The sequence below is a fragment of the Schistocerca americana genome, chromosome 6, assembly GCF_021461395.2.
Source record: "Schistocerca americana isolate TAMUIC-IGC-003095 chromosome 6, iqSchAmer2.1, whole genome shotgun sequence".
In the NCBI taxonomy this organism is placed as follows: domain Eukaryota; kingdom Metazoa; phylum Arthropoda; class Insecta; order Orthoptera; family Acrididae; genus Schistocerca; species Schistocerca americana.
This window is the reverse complement of record NC_060124.1, coordinates 559,187,116-559,211,202: the sequence shown is the minus strand read 5'-3', so window position 1 is coordinate 559,211,202 and position 24,087 is coordinate 559,187,116. Positions and strand designations below refer to the sequence as shown.

The 24,087-nt window shown below is 38.4% G+C and overlaps 1 protein-coding gene across 1 annotated transcript in view; it reads left to right on the top strand.

The window, feature by feature from the left end:
- The window catches only part of LOC124619614, a 34,125-nt gene extending 16,174 nt beyond the window's left edge, over positions 1–17,951 (top strand). Inside the window, exon 2 of the mRNA XM_047146120.1 lies at positions 16,908–17,951. Within this exon, the coding sequence (XP_047002076.1) occupies positions 16,908–17,276 (369 nt within the window). The 3' untranslated portion in view covers positions 17,277–17,951. The remainder of the gene's footprint in view (positions 1–16,907) is intronic.
- The last annotated feature ends 6,136 nt before the right edge of the window (positions 17,952–24,087 follow it).

Below are 24,087 nucleotides of genomic sequence, written 5' to 3'. Positions count from 1 at the left end.
ACTCTATCATGAATTCTAGATGCATTTCTTTGCCTGTATCCCCTGAAATTTTTATAGTTGTTATTAATTTGCTCAAAATTTCTTTGTATATGGTGACTATCAGTCAATGTAACTCTTTTTATTTTTGGCACATAATTAAATTATTTTTTGATACTGCTTCTAGGAGCAGGAAGCAACAGTTTCTTGTCTTTTCAGGCAGATTGTCCTCTACATCCAATATCGTTGTTTATACATTTGAGGAATCACGCTACTTTGTTTACTCAGACATGGAAAAATTCTATCATAGAACCTTTCCTAGTATTAATTGGCTGTACACTTCTATATGACTTAATGTTAGCAGACTGCTTACAACTAATAAAAACAGCTTTAGCTGGCACAGTATACTTTGAAGAAAGTATGTTAGGAACTTGACTAACCTTTTCTAGTACCTTAAATATATTTCTTCTTTGCTCATGTCTACTCACATCATCAGACGCTTTCTCCACTTCCCCTGTTACTGATCATAAATCATTTGCGTCTGACTGTTTTTATTAAATTTTAGTCAGATCTATAATACTCAACAAATATTCTTTATTTACTGAAAATTTATAATTTTTGTTTCATAGAAATCTTTTTGACATGAATTAACTGTAACATTCATCCTTTCATTGCATTGACTGCTTATTTCTTGAACCTTAATGTCATTTTTTTTCAGTAATTACTATTTCAAATTGTAGCTTTAGACTGTCTTTTTCCAATTTACTTTCAAGAGTATTTTTCAATGCATTAATTTCCTTCTTTAAACTGCTAATACCTGAACTGAAATTACTGTGTATGCTAATTATGTCTGTCTTAAGCTGGTCCAGTCTATTAATTATTTCAAAACTAGGTCAGCTTTTTGCTTCTCTATTTTGGAACTTAAACTAACAATACTTTGCAAAACAGAAAACTTATCTGTGGTATCAGAATTCATCTCCTGTTTAACCACTGGCTTGTCCTCTGTGTCTTCACCAACTCCATCACTCTTTCTACAAACCTGGTTAATAATTGGGGCTGAGCTGACCCTGTCATCTAACCCTTGGCTTACATTAAAATTTCCATTCATCCCAAAACTAAAATCAAATACAGATAGCAATTTGCAGTAATTGCTTAAATCCTCATTACTAGCTGTAGCTGAATCTAGTATGCTCAGTGTTATTTACTCCTGCCATGGTTCTTGGATAAAAACACACTGAAAATTAAGCAAAACTACTCTCAACTTTGTTGTGAAGTTGTCATGCTGGGAGGCCATGTGCTGCACAGATGTTACTCATTCCTATCAGCTGGTGGCTACTAACAGTGATACTTCACTGTTTCACTGCATGATGCATCTTTTGTCACTCTTCTGTTCCCGTCCACACTGCCTACTGGTGTTGCTGATCTTGACAAATCTCCACAACACCTCCTCCATTTCACTGTTTGCCTACACCGCACTCCACACGGTGTATCTATCGCTGTTAATTTTTTCATTTGACATTTTTCACACTGTTTGGGAAAACTAATTTGTAATCAATGAAAAATGTCTGATATTGATTTCCCATCTGACGCACAGATCGACATGCTTTCATATTATGTGTTCCTTACCATGTCAAACTTATCTATCATTCTATCTCTGTGAATTCTGAATCTTGAATTTCAACAGTGGAAATGCATTGGGATATGATGAGGTATGTGTGTTAATTAAACACAATACAACATTGTCATTTATGGGCAGTTTATTCCCACAAAATATATTGATGATGTCCATCTGCTTAGCCCGATGGTAATGTGCTTGCCTTCCATGCAAGTGGGCCCAGGCTCGATTCCCGGCCGAGTTGGAGATTTTCTCCGCTCATGGACTGGGTGTTGTGTTGTCCTCATCATCATTTCATCCTCATCACTGGTGTGCAAGTCACCCAATGTGGCGTTGAATGAAAAAAGACTTGCACTTGGCAGCCAAACTTCCCCGAATAGGGGCCTCCCGGCCAACGATGCCATATGCTCAATCCCATTTTTTCCATATTGATGATGCCAGATGTTATTTGCTAGCAAAGTCTCAAAATACATAATAACTGTTCACTATTCAGTTACATGCATGTATACGGTTAAAGTTTCATACTTAATTTTGCTCATGCACCGTTGTCATTACACTAACATTGTTCTCAATATTTCTGATGGTATCCCTGCACAGTACACATGTTACACTTCACATAGGCTTTTACCATTAACATTAACACATTTCGTGCTCTCGTGAATTCACAGTCTGATTGTCCCCTCCAATCTCATGTCTGGCTATTTCTAGTCTCTTCCTTTCGGTCGTAACATGTCACTTTTAGTCTATTACCCAAAAGTCTTACATTAATTAATAATACGTAAGACTGAAATTATAAAGATAACCAGTCCATATTTCTAGGATAATTTGCTTGATGTACCCAATCTTTTGTATCTTATTTGTTTTACTGAAACCAAAGGCACTGCTTTCTGATATCATAATGATACTGTAACTTCACCAAAAATTCCTTGACTTCTAAGAGAGCAACCATTTATAATTTATACTCATCTGAGATGCTGTGTAGTATATGCCGGATAAGGACATTGTTATATTATAATGAGAGACCAAAGAGATGGCCATGTTTGATTGTTTATTACAATAAGCATGTCTCAGTGTGATTGCCATCTTCACGTTATCTGAAAAATGTACATAGTTTGACACAATTTTTCAAATTTTTAAGTAGATAATTTAACCTATTATGGTTTCAACCTTTGCTACATACATCAAGTGGTCTCAGTATCCATATGACATTGGTGTCTCTCTTGCCGTCAGACTATTTTATAAGTTTGCTTCTTTACTGTTGCTGAAGCTCTATTAGAAGTTAAATTTTTTGTTGAAATAGTTATTTATATAACTGTTGAATTATGGAAGTTTAATTCATAATGATGTTTCATGGTAGCTGTATAGGATGTTTCAAAAAGGACTTTACAGCTTTAAAAATTCATATAAATTTATCAAAAGAAGATATAGAGCTGGGCTTAGTGTTATTTTGTAGGAAAACACTTAAAGTTTTTTTTTACCTTAAACTAAAGATGTTGTATGTGGCTTCTAATGGTTATCCTGCACACTTCTCATTGGAAGTCAATTTCTTCCAAAACTTCACTGTAGCATTGCAGGTGTAACTTGCTCAGTAGTGGTGTAAATTCTTGCTCTAAGTTCAGGTAGAGAAGCTAGGATTCTTCTCAGTTTTTACAGCTGAGTAAGGAGGAATGGATACAGTCAACTAATACTATGGTTAGTTTTGATATCAAGTCAGTCGTTATCTGTATACCAGAGGAGATCATTCACATCTTACAGAAGCAGAACCCACCTGATATTTGTGATTTAGTGTGTTTATGCCTATAACCAGCATACTCCACCTGGCGGGGAAAATATTACGAGCAATTAGATGAGTGGCAATGGGCTGTCCTCTCTCCCCAGTTGCTGTGGACATCTTTATGGTAGGATTTGAATAAACAGCTCTAGCTTCTATACCCTTACACCCATGTTGCTGGATACTGTATGTAGACAACACATTCATTAGCTGGCCACAAGGGGAGGTGGTGTTTAGAAGCTTCTTTCTTTAAAGAATCTGCATAAGAACATACAGTTCACTCAAAAAACTGAAAACAATGGTGCATTACCATTTTTGGATGTGGAAGTATATAGAACTGCAGATGGTACACTGGGACACAAAGTGTACTGGAAACCAACATACGAATTGGTAACAGCACCATCACCCTTCTCGGAAGTATTCAGTTTTTCACATGCAGAGTGCCTGTGTCTGCCAGATAAGTGACACTGACAGCATCAAAGAAGAATTGAAGGAGCTGTACCACATGTTTTGTGCCAATGACTATGACAACAACGTTATAAGAAAGATAACCAAGGTCAACCAAAACACAACAAAAGTAGAAGGCAAGGAAGAGAATCTTCCAGTAGTGCATTTACAACATGTGAAGAGTGTCAGTGAACGGTTATGTAACATCCTCCGCTGATGAATTTTTAAACTAATTTTTCACAGCAGCCACAGAATCCAAAACATAATAGAGGCAGTTAGCACACATGTAGGCGAACATGAACACTATGTGCGATTATCACAATAAATCAGTGACAGGGGAACACCATCACAACTGTGGACAGCCTATATTGTCCCAGGAGACCCGTGTGCTGGTGAAAGAGTCATCTGTCAAACATACTCGAGGTTCAACATGGAGTGCCACAGGGATCTAAATTGGGACCACTTCTTTTCCTTGTACACATAAATGATTTACCAGGAAATATAGATGTAAAGACATATATGTATGCAGATGACACAACTTTTCTATCTGTAAACCATGTACTTGATAACCTTGTAAGTGATATGAAATTGGCAAAAGGAAATGCAACATCATGGTTTAATGCCAATGGTCTGCTATTAAATGAGGAAAAGACCCAGAATATGTGGTTCAGTCTATCAAAGACTACAAAAATAGAAAAACAAAAGGCAAAGTTTTTAGGTATTGTACTTGACAACAGTCTAACATGGAACTCTCATGTTGATCACATAGTGGTTAGGTTGTCGAGAGTTATATATTTGTTGAAGAGACTGATGTGTTGTGTGACATTTGAGTACGTAAGGACAGCGTACTTTGCCTTTTTTCAATCTGTTTTAAGGTATGGGTTAATACTCTGGGGAAACAGCAGAAAAATAAATGAAATCATGGTGATCCAGAAGAAAGCAATCAGAGTAATGGCTAAGGTAGATAATAGAACACATTGTAAACCATTGTCCACTAAATATAGAATTTTAACAGTCATTAATTTATATATTCTTGACAGTGTTAACTACATACTTGCTGAACTACCTAATTTAAGTGTAACAAATGAAAGACATGGCTACTATACAAGAACGTGTACTTCTCTGCTGTTGCCACAAAATAGATTAGCTAAAACTAACAATAGTCATAAGTATATGGCAATTAAAATATATAACAAATTGTCTAAAAATGGGTCAATCAAGCCTGACAAATTATTTAAAGACAATGTTCATAACTTCTTGTTAACTAATCCATTCTATTCATTAGAAGAATTTTTAGAAATGCCCAATATCAACTTAAATATGTAAATTTTTTTTTTTTTGTAAAATTAATAGGTTAAGTGAACTGACGAAGTCTATTGCATGTAACAATGCTGAATGACTAATAAAGAATCTGAATCTGAAACCGAATCTGAATGGACTTGTCAATACAAAATTCGAGAAGCGACTTGAATTATCGAGCAGCCACATGGTATCAGTAGAGAGGAAGGCTACAAACTTCCAGCGTCCTGGCTGCTGTCTGTCTTTGTCCAACAGGCCACAAGCAGTTGTGGGACAGAAGCCTCACAGGACACATACCTGACAGCCTTAATAAACAGATATAGAGGGACTGTCAGTGCATTTCCGTGCACGCCAGGAAGAAAAATATGCCCATCAAAAATCGAGCATTGATTTGCAGACTATCATCAATCACTGACAAGCTGGCTAGTCCACATATAGCTTCTGTCCTACCCTCTCCCTTTTGTCATGACTAGCCTACTATATTCTAGGGCCAATAAAGTATCACAAAAATGACATATTGACACTGATCGTCTACAGTAAACAGAGGCACCTTTCCTCCACACAAACCTGCCTTGCCCTGAGGAATGCCATTGTAATGTGGTCTAAATGCTGGTTCTACAGTTTGCAACTAAAGTATTTTGTACAATGACATGGTACCACACTCAGAAGCCTACATAGTTAATTTAATGCTATTGTTTTCTTTTATGGAATTGGTTATGCCAGACAGTGTTGTGGTGTGCAAGGTTTGTAATAGATTCCCAATGTTGAATCCAGAATGGAATGTAACAACATTATGAAAAGGAAAGTTGCTACTCACCATATAGTGCAGATGCTGAGTCACAGATGTTGTTGTTGTGGTCTTCAGTCCTGAGACTGGTTTGATGCAGCTCTCCATGCTGCTCTATCCTGTGCAAGCCTCTTCATCTCCCAGTACCTACTGCAACCTACATCCTTCTGAATCTGCTTAGTGTATTCATCTCTTGGTCTCCCTCTACGATTTTTACCCTCCACACTGCCCTCCAATACTAAATTGGTGATCCCTTGATGCCTCAGAACATGTCCTACCAACCGATCCCTTCTTCTGGTCAAGTTGTGCCACAAACTTCTCGTCTCCCCAATCCTATTCAATACTTCCTCATTAGTTATGTGGTCTACCCATCTAATCTTCGGCATTCTACTGTATCACCACATTTCAAAAGCTTCTATTCTCTTCTTGTCCAAACTATTTATCGTCCATGTTTCACTTCCATACATGGCTACACTCCATACAAATACTTTCAGAAATGACTTCCTGACACTTAAATCTATACTTGATGTTAACAAATTTCTCTTCTTCAGAAACGCTTTCCTTGCCATTGCCAGTCTACATTTTATATCCTCTCTACTTCGACCATCATCAGTTATTTTGCTCCCCAAATAGCAAAACTCCTTTACTACTTTAAGTGTCTCATTTTCTAATCTAATTCCCTCAGCATCACCCGACTTAATTCGACTACATTCCATTATCCTCGTTTTGCTTTTGTTGATGTTCATCTTATATCCTCCTTTCAAGACACTGTCCATTCCATTCAACTGCTCTTCCAAGTCCTTTGCTGTCTCTGACAGAATTACAATGTCATCGGCGAACCTCAAAGTTTTTATTTCTTCTCCATGGATTTTAATACCTACTCCAAATTTTTCTTTTGTTTCCTTTACCGCTTGCTCAATATACAGATTGAATAACATCGGGGAGAGACTACAACCCGGTCTTACTCCCTTCCCAACCACAGCTTCCCTTTCATGTCCCTCGACTCTTATAATTGCCATCTGGTTTCTGTACAAATTGTAAATAGCCTGCCGCTCCCTGTATTTTGCCCCTGCCACCTTTAGAGTTTGAAAGAGAGTATTCCAGTCAACATTGTCAAAAGCTTTCTCTAAGTCTACAAATGCTAGAAATGTAGGTTTGCCTTTCCTTAATCTTTCTTCTAAGAGAAGTCGTAAGGTCAGTATTGCCTCACGTGTTCCAGTGTTTCTACGGAATCCAAACTGATCTTCCCCGAGGTCGGCTTGCACTAGTTTTTCCATTTGTCTGTAAAGAATTCGTGTTAGTATTTTGCAGCTGTGGCTTATTAAACTGATTGTTCGGTAATTTTCACATCTGTCAACACCTGCTTTCTTTGGGATTGGAATTATTATATTCTTCTTGAAGTCTGAGGGTATTTCGCCTATTTCATACATCTTGCTCACCAGATGGTAGAGTTTTGTCAGGACTGGCTCTCCAAAGGCCGTCAGTAGTTCCAATGTAATGTTGTCTACTCCCGGGGCCTTGTTTCGACTCATGTCTTTCAGGGCTCTGTCAAACTCTTCACGCAGTATCGTATCTCCCATTTCATCTTCATCTACATCCTCTTCCATTTCCATAACATTGTCCTCAAGTACATGAGTCACAGATAGGCACAACAAAAAGACTGTCACAAATAAATAAAGCTTTCAGCCATTACGGCCTTCATCAACAATACACACACACACACACACACACACACACACACACACACACACACACACACACACACAAAAGCATGCAAACCCAACTCACACACATGACAGCTGTCTCAGGCAACTGAAACCACACTGTGAGCAGCAGCACCAGTGCATGATGGGAGTGACAACTGGGTAGTGGTAAGGAGGGGGCTGGGGCAGAGAGGGGGAGGGATAGTATGGTGGAGGTGGTGGACAGTGAAGTGCTGCAGGTTAGATGGAAAGGCAGGGGAGAGGTGGAGAGGGGGGGGGCGTCTTTCCAGTCTCCCACCACCTCCCACATGCACAGTCTGTGCCATATGGATCCTTCCCACCAACACCAGCTTTCCTGAATTGCACAGATGGGAACTCTCCCTGCAAGACATCCTACATTCACATAACCCTCCTGGCCTCAACTTTCGTTAGTCACTGACCTCACCCATCCAGCCCCTTCCCTGTTCCCACTCCAGCGCTACACAGCCATCATTCCACTATCACACTCAGTCTTTTTACTTCTCTCCTTTTCCACTACTTCCCCCCCCCCCCCCTCTCCACCTCTCCCCAGCCCCTCCATCTAACCTGTAGCACTTCACTGTCCACCATACTATCCCTCCCCCTCCCCACCACAGCCCCCTCCTTACCCCTACCCAGTTGCCACTCCCATCATGCACTGGTGCTGCTGCTCGCAGTGTGGTTTCAGTTGCCTGAGACTGCGGTCGTGTGTGTGTGTGTGTGTGTGTGTGCGTCTGTGTGTGTGTGTGTGTGTGTGTGTGTGTGTGTGTGTTTATGTGTGTGTATGTGTGTGTGTGTGTGTGTGTGTATTGTTGATGAAGGCCTTAATGGCCAAAAGCTTTTATTTATTTGTGACAGTCTTTTTGTTGTGCTTATCTGTGACTCAGCATCTGTGCTATATGGTGAGAGCTACTTTCCTTTTCATAGTATTGTTACATTCCATCCTGGATTTTCTGTTGTTTGAAATATAGGTTCTTTTTTCACTGTATCATCTAAGACAAGTCCTCGAAGTTGGCTTCTATTGGCTTCTCTGTCTGTGGCAAATAATTCATGTCAGTATTTTGCAGCCATGAGTTATTAAACAGCTTTGGTAATGCTCACAGCTGTCATCATTCGCTCTCTTTGGAACTGGAATTATTACATTCTTCTTGAATACAGTTATTGCAGTGCCTATATTTTTACAGTATCTCTATAGCTTGATGCAAATGTCCTTCAGACATGCACACATGTTTGAAGGAACAGGCCCTGCTTGCAATTTACAACCATATTAAATACATGAAATGTATTTGCAAATTGTGAATATGGTCATAGACCAACAGTACCAGTAACTACAGACATATGAAAATTTGTACCAGACCAGGAGTCAGACCTGGATTTCCTGCTCATTGTGTGCTGTTACCTTAATCACTTTGGCTATGCAAACATGCCTCCAGTACAGTTCCAAATTTCGAGATGTCCTATTGTGTGCTTCCCATACTGCTCACACATTATATGATTTCCACACAGAGAGCGACAATGTGTTTACTCATCAGTTTACCTTTCCTTTGACATGAAGTACAGTTCCTGCAGTGTCTGTATAGTTTGATGCGAGCATCCCTCAGACAGGCCAAAGGAAAGCAAAGGCAAACTGATGAACAATAATATTGTCTCTCACTGTGTGGGCATCAAATAATGTGCAAGTGGTACATGATGCAGACACTAAGACATATGGAGGTTTGGATTGGTCGTGGAGGTATACATGAATAGCCAAAGTTGTGGAAAACGAGTGTTCAAGTCCTGGTCCAGCACACATTTTCAATCTTCTTGAAGCATGAGGGTGTTTCACCTGACTCATGTACCTTGCGTATCAGGAGGAATAATTTTGCCATGGCTCTGTCAATTAACTCAATAATTCTGAGGTAATGTTGTCTAGTCTAGGGGTCTTATTTTGGCTCAGGTCTTTCAGTTATGCCAGGAGGTCGGTTTGACATGGCATGCAGGATGCTGGTGCATACTGCCAGTTCCGTGGTAGCTGTGAAATCAGAAATGCTCCATTATCAGTTACGGTCTTTGCTCATAGAGACTCTCGTGTGATAGCTGTTGGCAGTGACTCAAAGGTGTGGTCAGGTACGGGCACCGTGGCTCAGATTGGCAGGGGGCTTGTTGTGACTGGCCAGTAGCTGCTCCATCCTGCAAAGCACAGTGGTGCAGTGGCCTTGTGCAGTAACTATTCCCCAATAAGTCATCATATCTTGACAATGGATAAAGATTACTGGATAAAAAAAGTTGTTTTGACTTTATCCATTTATCTACCTTTGTGCAAAGTTTGAACTGATTTGTACAAGTTTAAGGTATATAAGTGGCACACTTCAAAAACATTCCAGAGAAACATGATTTTGCATGTAAAATCTAGACAGTGCACATACAAATGGTGGCACTATCTGAGCTTTAATTTCAATCCAGTTAAAATCTCTTGCAAAAGAAATTAATTGATTCACACAGTTTGCCTTGACACCAGCTGCAGTTCATCACTCAAACTTACAGAGTCCTTAGGTCGTATAGGCAGTGATGCTAATCAACGTAAGACTTTCATCTGTAACAGTGTAACAGAAATTCACACATACATGTCTGCTAGTCAATGGATATGTTGTCCTGGAAATGATAATCCAACAGATCACCAAACATGGGTATTTCTTGGCAACAAAATTCAATCTGTGCATATTTAGTGGAAAGGACCACCATGGCTTAGATTCCCAGAAGAATGTTGGATCTCTACTACTCAGAAACATGAATCATGACATCCCAGAAGAGAAAAGAAACATAAAGCATGTGATGGCACTTATTACACCTTCCAGCCTTGCAGACATTTCCAAATTCAGTTTATACTGGAGAGTAATTCATACAACGGGCTGGATCTTTTGCTTCACACATAACATACTTTATGAAGATAAGCCCTTTTCTGGGAGGTAGATTATGTTTGTGGATTTCATCAGTGAGCAGCATCATTCAGTACTTCCTGATGTGTCACATCACTTTATCAGACTCCTCAGCTTTCAAAACCATATTGATCCTCATCGTGTTGGTGTCTGAACTGTGTTATCCAAACTTCGGAAAGAGTTTTGCATACTTAAAGGTTGTCAAATCATTAAAAAGGTCTTGCATACATATTTATCATGCAAAAGGACAACAGACTGAAACTTCCACACATGTAGATTGAATGGGATCATCCAAGCCCTCTACTGTCACTGGCCTGGTCATGCCTGTCTTGATGTAGAGAGGTCTACATCATGACTGGTATAGTCATGCAAAAGATCTATACAACACTCTTCACTTGTGCAACAGTGCATGCAATACATTTAGAACTGAACTCCAATATGAACACCGATGTATTTACAATGGTCTTACAGAGAACTGCTAACAGACATGGATTGCTGCACACCATTTACACCAACAATGCAAAGGCCTTTAACACAACCAATGCAGATTGTCTGAAATACGGAACTCACTGCCCACCTTAGGGGCCCATTGCTTCCTTGTCAAAAATGGAAGTTCATCACTCCTTGGTGGAAAGGATCATATGAGAGAATGGTGGGCACTATCAAACAATTCTCACAGAAAGTGCTGGGCTGATCCAGATTAACTGCAGAACTACTCTACACCACCTTGGACAGCATCAAAACTGTAGTATGCTTATGGCTTATTTCTAACAATATTATGAAAAGCAAAGTTGCTACTCACCATATAGTGGAGATTCTGAGTCACAGATAGCCACAACAAATGCATCTGACACACAAATGACTGCAATCTCACACAACTGAAGCCACACTCAAGGCTTTGCCTTTGCAATGCTTGTATCTCATTGAGATAATGTAGAACTTTCTGAAAAGTGACCAGTTAATAAGTGTTCCCTACTGGATATGAACCTAAAGTCACACACAAGCTGACTGTTATGGCATACAGTCAGCACTGGCACACCAGTCAGGAATGACAAGGAAGGGAAGGCTGTGAGAATAGGTCAGCCAATCGCAGGCCGACCGACCTCCCTCCAGGACAACAACGTGACAGCAGTGGCTCCTACATGTAGAGGACCTAAGCACCATGCCTGACTGGTGGCAGCCCTCTTTGATAGCAGCGTCAGCCTTAGCAACTTCATTAACTATCTCTATGTAGCACAGCCTTGTGTTTGTCTATACTGAAGAAGACTGATTGTTTTGCATGTCACCCTTTGCTTGTGACTCATTCAAATTTAAGTAGTGGTAATTGTCTTTTGTAATAAAACTCATTAATACAAGTTGTTTGATTGTTTGTCTAGCAAACCGAGTGTGCAGGATCCCTAGTCACAATACTGACCAAGGTATTCAAACTATATATAAAACAAGCAGGCAACTTCTGAAAAAGATGGACTGAGGAATAGCCCATGAAACTTAGCTTTTGAAAAATTATGAGCCAGTCCACAAGGTGTATTAACTTCCAGCCTGGTTATGTGGATGGATATCCATGACATGACATATTTGGAGGAAATGGAAAATGGAATTGAGTGTTGAGAGATGAGACAGCAAAATAAGGACAGTAGTATTATGCACACCATAAGAGCAACAGATGGCACATTCAATTCAGCTGGTACCCACCCCTGCTGGAAGTTGACCAGGATGGAGAGGATATTGGGAACCATTTAGACAAAGACGCATATACCTTAGATTTAATGTAATACTGATATTTGTGATCTTACTTATTCTAAATTCCTTGTAATATAAATTCTGTGATTGTAAATAGAGAGCTGTGTTATTCTGGAATCACTGTTAACTACTGACATCACAACAGTCCCAATGCATATCTCAGGCATGCAGTCCCAGGAAGGTGGGTCAGTCTTGCTTTGGAATTGTCATTTACAGTTGCCAGACACCTCTCATCACTACTGATGGTAATCTGAGGCCTGAGGACAATCTGAAGAGGATTCTCCAGCCTACTGGCCAGTCCCATAATCAACATTTCAGCATTGGGCTTTGTCTTTCAATACAATAAAGCATGAGCACGCCGTAGTCACCTCATGATCACCTCCCTCCAGAAGGCAGGAATCAAATGAGCATTCCTGGGACCAGTTCAGACTTGTAATACGTTGTCACAGAAACCCTTCTCACACACTGGATTACCTCCAGTGCTTGAGCAGTACTGTCTTAATTGTTGATCACTTTGTAAACAGTATGTTACAGATGATCCATTTGTGTTACAAAGCACAAGAATACAGTATTAAATGTTATCCAGCAGTAAATGTTGATTTCACAGATGTACACTTCCAAATTAACTGACTTTATTTTTGGTGTCTTTTGTACTTATTTCACAGGAACGTTTTTTATTTTTTTTAAAAGCTATAGAGGACTGGGATCTGGTTTACCAGACTGAAGGATCTGAAAACAAATGGGCCAAATTCTATGATACTATGCTAAGACACTTTGACAGATGCTGCCCTGTAAAAAAAATACAAAGAGTGTTCACCCATAACCAAAGTGCAAAAACCAACAGACTGATACTTCCAGCAAATGTGATAAAACTCAGGCAAAACATCCAGGACCTGGATGTGTTACACAAGTCAACAAACCTGCAGGTTTTTAAGGCCAAGCACAATGAAGCCAAGAAAATCTTTAAGAAAGAGCTTTCAAATCTAAGAAAACAGATATACAGCAGCGAAATAGCTCAGTCAGACAATATAGCCAAGACCTCCTGGAGAATTGTAAATCAATTTCGCAAAGCCAAACCCGAGCCCGGAAACTGAAATTGTAAATATAGGACATGAAGGAAACACAATTAAAGATCCTAATAAAGTCTGCAATGTTTTCAATAAATACTTTATATCTGCAGCTGTTAGTCCAGTTAATAACACAATTGTGAGTAGTGAGGTAAAGCTCTGCCCCTTTGAAGAGCCACCTTTTGAATTCAAACAAGTAAGTGAAAAAGAAATAGGCAGGATAATAAATAACCTAAAGAATAAGTACTCATCTGGATGGGATGGTTTGAGTAGCATCGTGATTAAAAAATGTAATAAGGAATTAGTTAAAATATTCACCCACCTGGTAAACTGCATTATTAGAGAACATACATTTCCAAATGTATTGAAATGGAGCACAGCTAAACCAGTGCATAAAAAAGGATCCAAGGAAGAGGTTTCAAATTTCAGGCCCATATCATTAATACCTGTCTTCAGCAAAGTATTTGAAGTTGTGCTGCTGACACAACTTAGTGACTATTTCTTGAAAAAAAAGTTCCTAACAAGCACACAACATGGATTCCGAAAGGATCATAGTACTATCACAGCAATTACGGAATTTCTTCACAAAACGTATGGTGCCCTTGATCAAGGAATGCAAACAGCTGGCATATTTCTAGACCTCACTAAAGCCTTTGACTCGGTAAACCATGAGTTACTTTTAAGTAAACTTGAGTCATACAATGTAAATGCTGCATCCATGCAATTGCTGGCTACATATTTATTTAACCGCAAGCAGTGTACAAAGCTGACTTACAAAATCAATAATCAGATCATTAATTTCCAGTCCAAATATGAGACAGTCACGCAAGGTGTACCCCAGGGCTCAATTTTGGGCCTTTTCCTTTTCCTAGTGTACATAAATGATATAGAGCAACCTTTCAACTCCCAATTGGTAACCTATGCAGACAGTACCTCACTGTTATTTCTTGGTAAACAAAATGATGAGTTAACATTGGTAGCAACTGAGGGCCTACGTCAAATAACTACTTATTTCCAAGATCGAGGTTTGAAAGTTAATATCAGTAAATCTCAGTTATTGCCATTTAAACTTACAAACTCACACCAAACCTCTATCAGTGGCATAGGTGGAACTGAAGTAGTGGACACAGAAGGCTGCAGATTTCTAGGCATTCACCTAGATGAAAATCTAAGATGGGTAAACCATATCAAATTTTTATGCAATAAAATCAGCAGTTCATTACATCGAATCAGCCAGTTATCAAAAGTAGTCCCACATCAGACATTAAAAACAATTTATTATGGAACCATTTTTGCACAGATTAATTACGGGATAGAGATATGGGGTTGTGCTGCCGACATACATATGAACAGAATATTAACCCTACAGAAAAGAGCAATCAGAATTATCCATGGATTAGGGTATAGAGATTCATGCAGGGAAATCTTTATTCATCATAAATACCTCACAGTCTACTCACTGTATCTTTACAAATTAATTATATTTTTTGTGACACATCAAAACAAAGCAACAAAGTGCTCTGATATGCATGCCTATAATACAAGAAATAAAGACTGCTACTACAGACAAAGAACAAAATTAAAAACAACAGACCATAGTCCATGCATTAGTGGTCAAATATGGTACAACAGATTACCGAGCTCTATAAGGTGCCACAAAGGGAACTTATTCAAAGTGAAACTGAAATATTTCTTGATTGACAAGTGTTTATATTCTTTAAGTGAATATTAATATTAAACTAAAATAAATTATTTTGTATATATATGTGTGTGTGTGTGTGTGTGTGTAAAATCTGAATATTTGTAATAGGTACGATGTAACACCCAATATTGTGCCTTATTAGGTACAATGGTACATTTGTATCATGTATATGTAATCATATATGTATATATGACTGTATTAAACTTGTAAAAAAATGCTATGACGTTTGCAAAAGACACCAGTTGGTGTCTCCCTGCAAAAAAAAAAAAAAAAAAAAAAAAAAAAAAAAAAAAAAAAAAAAAAAAAAAAAAAAAAAATTTACAATAAATATTAGCTGCTTTTGTGAGAACTTTAAAATTGTCTCTACAAAAAATAGGTTTTAATTAAAAAAGATGTGAATTCACTGCTAAAAAAAATAGTTGCTTCCTTGCTAAGTAAGTCTTCAAAGATTGCAAAACACTTTAGAATTAATGTAAAAAAATCCTCCTCTGATTTTAGTTTGGTTTTTATCAGATAGCATGGTCTCATAAGTTATGTGCACTATATAATCTGAACATACAAAATGCACCTTTCTACTGGTTATTCATATTTAAACAGGGCTGAATGCTGACCACTTACAGAAGAATGATGTAACAACAAATGTTGCACCACATAAGCTACAAGTTCCATTAAAAAAATTAATATCTTAGAAGTAACTTTTTCTGACTACTTTCAAAACTATACTAGCATTGCAGCCTGTTTGTGACAGGTGATTGCCTGTCAGCAACAGACATGGTTCTCAGTGATAACGTGTAGAAATGACATTCACAGGAACTGAAACTCAGCTAATAGAAGTTACACAATCATTCCAGATAACTTATTACCTGCGTTTTTATACTAAGATATGAAGTTTCCAAGCAGTCATATAGTGCGTAAAGCCTATCACGTGGCATACTCTTTGAGGAAAAAACTGTTGTCAATGCTATGGCATGTAAAGGTGGAGGGGGAAATCACTGATGATAGTAAAATTATCCCCAAAAGTGTCTAGGATCACAAACAAAGTTTTGCATCAAGGTAGACCCAAAAACCACATATCATGGAAGAAATTTGTGACTGCCTTCTTCTGACCAGTTTTGAAGTGCTAGTTGTGTATCTGTATTGACCAGCATCTGATATACACTTATTCACTGTAGTATTGCCTCTTGGTTTCCACCAAGAGGAAGGGAAATGGTGAAAGCCAGTTTTGGCACACAAGGGGATATTGTGCCCAACACCCTTATCTGATGGACACATCATCCTGATTTTGCCACGTGAGACATCATGGAAGCTTTTTAAACTAAATTTATATTGAAGACATTGCTGCAAGGTGCACTTTCAGGAATTTTACGCTGACTCTATCTTTCCATTACTAGTCATACACAGTGAAGAAAATTTCTTCTACTTCCCAAATTCAAACCAGCTATCTCAGGTTAAGTTCCACCACAACAGCAAACTTCACTGTCTGCTACAGGGGCAGATTTCTTATAAAGCAAAGGGGTCTGCAAAAGTAAACTGAAATTAATACAGAAAAAAAATACTACTGTGTTGCTGCCATATCATATTATTTCTCTGGAATCACTAAACGACATGTAAAATATGTGTTGAAATACTTTCTTTAATTAAATATTTCATTCAATTGTATATTTTACAGTCAGAAATTTCTTCTTTCTTCTCTCTCTGTTTTCACAAATGGAACTAATAGCAATGTACTGTCTCACATTTATGTAACTAATACAAGCAATATCAGATAGTTTCAAATTTATATGTCACAAGAAATGTGAAATTAAATCAAGTAAATACAATGCCCATAACTAAGGAAATAAAAATTAATGTATGTTTATTTTTGTAGTTGAAAGGTGAGGCAATGCGAAAAATTTGGCGCATGCTGATGGAAGATCTACCAAAGCGACTTGATGTATTTGAACATTATGGAGTGGACCACTACATGAGTGCTGTGGGACTAACTGTATTACCCAAATACAGAGGGCAAAATGTGGGACTTGAGATCTTACGCACTCGATTTAAGCTTGTGAAAGGTGTTGGACTGAAGGTAACAGCTACAGCATTCACTGCCATGGCTTCTCAAAAACAAGCACAGCGTGCAGGCTACGAGTTGTTGACTGAAATGGCATATAATGATTACAAGGTAGATGGAAAAGTAGTCTTCCCAGGAATGACTACACCATCAGTGAAATATATGGGCAAATACATACCTTAACTAAATATTTATACAAAGATGTTCCATTTATTTCTAAATCTGTTTTTGCATATCATAAAGTGAAGTGCTCTGAAAGTACCAACTTTCAGAAGCATCAAGGCAGAGGAAATGGGTTTTTGCAATGTAACCACTGTGCTAGAAATGTTTGGTTGACAGGAAGTAAGATTACTGGATGTGTCAGAATGTGCTCATGACAAATGGTAGATAATGAAACTGTATTAAACTGTGTCATTCAATAAATACCATAAACTTATGTGACAGTGGTATGAAAATTGTGCATGAATTTTCAGCAGACACGTGACTAAATGATTTGTCAGTAGCAGAGATAATGCATGTCACATAACAATTCAAATTACCATAAGTGACTTCTTACTTAGCATTACAAGCATTTTCTGCTTAGAACCTATGTATGTTTAACACTGGTTTCTTTTATAGGCTAGATTATGTCTTGATTTAGAATAGTTAGTTATTGTGTGTCATAAAAGCATCTCATTGTACTTTTCTTTGTAAAATAACACTGGTTATTTGTATTAAACTGACAAAGAAATGTGTATCTCTTCAAGTTACATAAGTACAGAGTAATATTTTACTTTACAACTTGCAAAGATTTCCACTAAAGTAATAAATTACAAGTGATTCCCTTGAGTTACAAATAAAAAGTACTCTTGTAAAGTCTATTGACTTTTGTAATAATCATCAAAAGACTCAGTTACCTAATAAACTAATGACTATTTGTCATGCATTGAAGTTCATGGACTACGGTGAAGCTGACTAGAGCCCAGATTTTTTTATGTAATTACATATTAATTTTGTGCTCTACTATGGACTTGAAAAGTAAAAATGTTGATGATTTATGTTCTCACAGTTGATCTATTTCATTTTGTCATTATATATATTTACACATTTCACCATAATTACATGTTTTTATATATTCATATTTTATTCTGTATAACACAGTGTACTGAAACCATTCCTGAGGTTATTAAAAATTGCTGGGGAGAAAAGAATGAACACCGAATAAATGGACAAGCAACGATAAGTCCACTACACAGGAAACAAGAAAGGATAGACACCATCAATTACCAGGTGTATCTTTACTTCCAGTATCTACAAAATTATATCTAAAACACTATTGAATAAGATAGAAGATCAAGTAAAACATACAACTGGTGCGTACCAAGTGGGGTTCAGGAAAAGCATATTGTGTCCACAGCAAATTTACCTTCGAGTTCAAAAAGGCCTATGACAGATAGACAGTATTCCTAACCCTAAAAGAAGCAGTTATCAATAAAACTGCCATACAGTTAGTCAAACAGGTACTCATAGGCACAACTTCAAGAGTTACATTCTTAGGAGAAGTTTTGGAGTCCTTCAGAACTAACACAGGAGTGTGGGCTGACGATGGGCTCTCACCTGCTTTCTTCAATTATGTACTAGACAAAGTCATGAGAGAGTGGGATGAAGAATTACAAAAGAAAAATGTGGTATTGATGACATTTTTGTTGATATCACGCAGTGCATTGCGTGCCACTCACAGTTATGTGGGAGACAGCACTTTCGAACATCCAGCTAGTGTGCCACCGGGTGAGTGCACTCTTGCATCGCTTGCTGTCTCTGACCTCACTGCCTGTGACTCTGATTGGTCAGCATATCTTTTTAAGCAGCTCCACTCACAGCTTTGCCCAGATTCAGTGAACTTACAGACTTATCAACTTTAGTACAGAAGTCTGCAGTGAGGAAATTATATTGATGTAGCATTATACTACCAAACATTATTATGTGTCAGTGGCTTATCTGAGTGTGTCAGCTTGAAGGCTGTTTGTTTCTGTCAAGAACATTGCTCTCAATGAACATAACTCAGCACCACTGAGGAACATACAGCCATACAAAGCCAAGTGTATCTCAAATACCTCAATTATTAAGTAAATATAATAGAGGGAAACATTCCACGAGGGAAAAATATATCTAAAAACACAGATGATGTGACTTACCGAAAGAAAGTGCTGGCAGGTCGTTAGACACACAAACAAACACAAACATACACATGAAATTCAAGCTTTCGCAACAAACTGTTGCCTCATCAGGAAAGAGGGAAGGAGAGGGAAAGACGAAAGGATGTGGATTTTAAGGGAGAGGGTAAGGAGTCATTCCAATCCCAGGAGCGGAAAGACTTACCTTAGGGGGAAAGAAGGGGTATACACTCGCACACACACACATATCCATCCGCACATACACAGACACAAGCACACATTTGTAAAGGCAAAAAGTGAACATATTGCAAATAAACTTGTTAATGTGTTACCTCTTTGTAGAAGTCTGATAGACATTTATTAGCCACCTATATTACCAACACATGAAAAAACTTGAAAGGAATCCATATGGAACAAGGAGGAGGAAGATTCAAGGTGAAATGTCTCAAGATTTATTGACAATATTGCAATAACACATCAGATGAATTTGCACTTGTGAATAATGACTACCATCAGCTGTAGAATGGAGTAACGACAATGAAAATTTGTGCCGGATCAGGACTCGAGCCTGAATTTCCTGCTTATTGTGAGTGGTCACCTCACCATTTGGCTCTCCACGCATGGCTCACAGCCAGGCCCAAACTTCCATCTGCCATCAACCATGCATCTGTTATCTGTACTTGCACATCTATTATTGTATTTCCATACTTCAAAGTTGCATGCTCAGTATCAGCAGATAAATATGATATTGCAGTACCTGTGTTATTCTGATGATGATGCACTGCGGTGACCCCAGCCATTTCAAAACACATCATATGAATTTGCAGTAGCGAATAATGATTACCATCAGCTGTAGAATGGGATCATGACAATGAAAATTTGTGATGGGCCGGGACTCGAACCCAGATTTCCCACTTATTGTGAGTGGTCACCTCACCATTTGGCTAACCGTGCACGAGTCACAGCCAGACCCAAACTTTAATATGTCGTCAAGTTTGGGTCTGGCCGTGAGTCATGCACGGTTAGCCAAATGGTGAGTTGATTGGTTGTGATAACCAGGAAATATGGTGAGCAAGATGTATGAGACAGACAAAATTCCCTCAGACTTCAAGAAGAATATAATAACTCCAATCCCAAAGAAAGCAGGTGTTGACAGATGTGAAAATTACCGAACAACTATCAGTTTAATAAGTCACAGCTGCAAAATAATAACGCGAATTCTTTACAGACGAATGGAAAAACTGGTAGAAGCCGACCTCAGCGAAGATCAGTTTGGATTCTGTAGAAATGTTGGAACATGTGAGGCAATACTGACCCTACGACTTATCTTAGAAGAAAGATTAAGGAAAGGCAAACCTATGTTTCTAGCATTTGTAGACTTAGAGAAAGCTTTTGACAATGTTGACTGAAATACTCTCTTTCAAATTCTGAAGGTGGCAGGGGTAAAATACAGGGAGAAAAAGGCTATTTACAATTTGTACAGAAACCAGATGGCAGTTATAAGAGTCGAGGGGCATGAAAGGGAAGCAGTGGTTGTAGTCTCTCCCTGATGCTATTCAATCTGTATATTGAGCAAGCAGGTAAAGGAAACAATGGAAAAGTTCGGAGTAGGTATTAAAATCCATGGAGAAGGAATAAAAACTTTGAGGTTTGCTGATGATTGTAATTTTGTCAGAGACAGCAAAGGACTTGGAAGAGCAGTTGAATGGAATGGACAGTGTCTTGAAAGGAGGGTATAAGATGAACATCAACAAAAGCAAAACAAGGATAATGGAATGTAGTCTAATTAAGTCGGGTGATGCTGAGGGAATTAGATTAGGAAATGAGACACTTAAAGTAGTAAAGGAGTTTTGCTATTTGGGGAGCAAAATAACTGATGATGGTCAAAGTAGAGAGGATATAAAATGTAGACTGGCAATGGCACGGAAAGCATTTCTGAAGAAGAAAAATTTGTTAACATCGAGTATAGATTTAAGCGTAGGGAAGTCGTTTCTGAAAGTATTTGTATGGTGTGTAGCCATGTATGGAAGTGAAACATGGACGATAAATAGTTTAGACAAGAAGAGAATAGAAGCTTTCGAAATGTGGTGCTACAGTAGAATGCTGAAGATTAGATGGGTAGATCACATAACTAATGAGGAGGTATTGAACAGAATTGGGGAGAAGATGAGTTTGTGGCACAACTTGACCAGAAGAAGGGATTGGTTGGTAGGACATGTTCTGAGGTATCAGGGGATCACCAATTTAGTACTGGAGGGCAGTGTGGAGGGTAAAAATCATAGAGGGAGACCAAGAGATGAATACACTAAGCAGATTCAGAAGGATGTAGCTTGCAGTAAGTACTGAAGATGCTTACACAGGATAGAGTAGCATGGAGAGCTGCATCAAACCAGTCTCAGGACTGAAGACCACAACAACAACCACCAGGAAATCCGACTTTGAGTCCCGGTCCAGCACACATTTTTGTTGTTGTCATTCCATTCTACAGGCAATGGTAGTCATTATTCACAAATGCAAATTCATCTGATGTGTTTTGTAACAGCTGTGGTTGCGCCACAGTGCTTCATCATCAGAATAACACAGACAATTCAATGTCATACAAGGGTGGTTCGAAAAGTTCTCGGAGTGGAATAGAAAAACAAATACTTACATCACTGAAACTTTCTTTCATTTTTCAATGCAGTCTCCTTGTAGGTTAATGCACTTGGTCCAGTGATGTTCCAGTGCCTTGGTCCCATCTCAAAAATGAGTTTCCTCCAGGCCTGCAAAATAGTTGTCAACTCCAGTTGTCAGTTCTTCGTTTGAAGTGAATTTTCGTCCACCAAGAAAAATTTTCATTTTTGGGAAGAGATGGATGTCTGATGGAGCCATATCAGGTAAATAAGGTGGGTGTGGCAACAATTTATACCTTAGTTTGTGTAATTTTGCCATGGCGATGGCACATGTGTGCAGGCGCACATTGTCTTGGTGTAAAATGACTTTCTTCCTTGCTAAACCTGGCCTTTTTTCGCGTATCTTTTTTTGCAATTTGTCCAGGAGGTTAGCATAGTGTTCTCTAGTAATTGTTGCCCAGTGGGGAGATAATCTACAAACAGAATCCCCTTCGCTTCCCATAACACTGATGCCATGACCTTTCCCACTGAAGGAATTGTCTTTGCTTTCTTTGGTGGTGGAGAATCAGCATGTTTCCACTGCTTTGACTGTTGTTTTGTGTCTGGGGTATAGTAGTGCACCCAAGTTTCATCTGTGGTCACAAATCACCAAACATTGTTCCAATATGTCCATTCTCATGCGTTTTTGATCCAGTGTCAAGAGTCGCAGCACCCATCTTGCAGATAATTTTTTCATTTCTAATTCTTCAGTTAAAATGTGATATATCCTTTCAGATGACATCTGGCAAGCATGAGCAATTTCACACACTCTGAATTGGCAATCCTCCATTGCCATTTTGTGCACATTTGCAATGACTTCTGCAGTATTGACACGTCTTGGCCGAACACTGCGCAGATCATCATCTAAGCTCTCCCGACCGAATTGAAATTCATTTGTCCACTTGGCAACAGATGAATATGAGGGAGCAGAATACCCCAGTGTATTCTGGAAATCAGCATGAATATCCTTTGCTTTCATACCTTTCTTTATGAAGTACTTAATCACTGCTCGAATCTCGATTTTTTTCCATCTTCACAAATCACTATGCGAAACAACAACAGAGTCATGTCACCACCACAGCTCTCTTCCAAGAACACTGATGTGGCACATGTTTATAGGCAGCAGTCCAGTGAACATCATGTGCACAACTCGTTGCACTAGCACTGACCTCTCGTGGTGATTCCGAGAACTTTTCAAACCACCCTCATATTTATCTGCCGATACCGGGCATATGACTTTCAAGCACAATGTCTGATCTGTATGGGAATAAACATACTGGATGTGTGAGTACAGATTGTAGACGTATGGTTGATGACATATGGAAGTTTGGGTTCAAGTCCCGGTCCGGCACAAATTTTTGTTGTTATAATTCCATTCTACAGCGACAGTAGTCATTATTCGCAATTGCAAATTCATCTGATGTGTTTTTTAATGGCTGTGGTTGCCGCAGTGCATTGTCATCAGAATGACATAGGCACTGCAATATCATAAATTGCAATAATTTCTAAGGACAGAACACATGCAAAGATAACAACAGGAACTCTTCGCAGAACTGCAGCGGGAACTGGATTACAAAATATCATATTTGAAAACAGAATACAATGATCATATGCACAGAGAGAAAAATATATACAAACACAATGTGAAACATCAAAAGAGTTGGAAAGTTCAAACATTTGGGGAAATGGACACAATTGGACAGCTTAGAAAATACCACAAGTAAAGAAAGATTAAAGAAAATGATATGAGCATACAAAATCATCCAAAACTGATATAATAAAAGACTGGTATCATGACAGGTAAAAATTTCAGGCTACTGACTATTACTGCAAAATTTCGTATCCGACAAAAAGAAATACAACCCAGGAGACTGATGTCAAACAAACAAAGGCAGGCCATCAGCCAGCACATGAAGAAGTTCAGGGAAAATAAGAAGAAAAAGGTTATATATTTGTCTTTGGCTCTAATCAGTCTAAATTTAACAAATTCTGGAATTAAAAAAACACATATAACTGCTTTTTTATCCTTCTTATTTCCCCAGACCATCAGTATCTCAGGCCCTTAGAAAGTATACAATCTGACCTACTATAAAAACTGAAGACAGGAAATGCTAAGATTCAGAATTTCACTTCTCAAAAGTAAAGTAGATACAACTTATTACAATACTGTGTGTAGCACAGTAGCTGCCA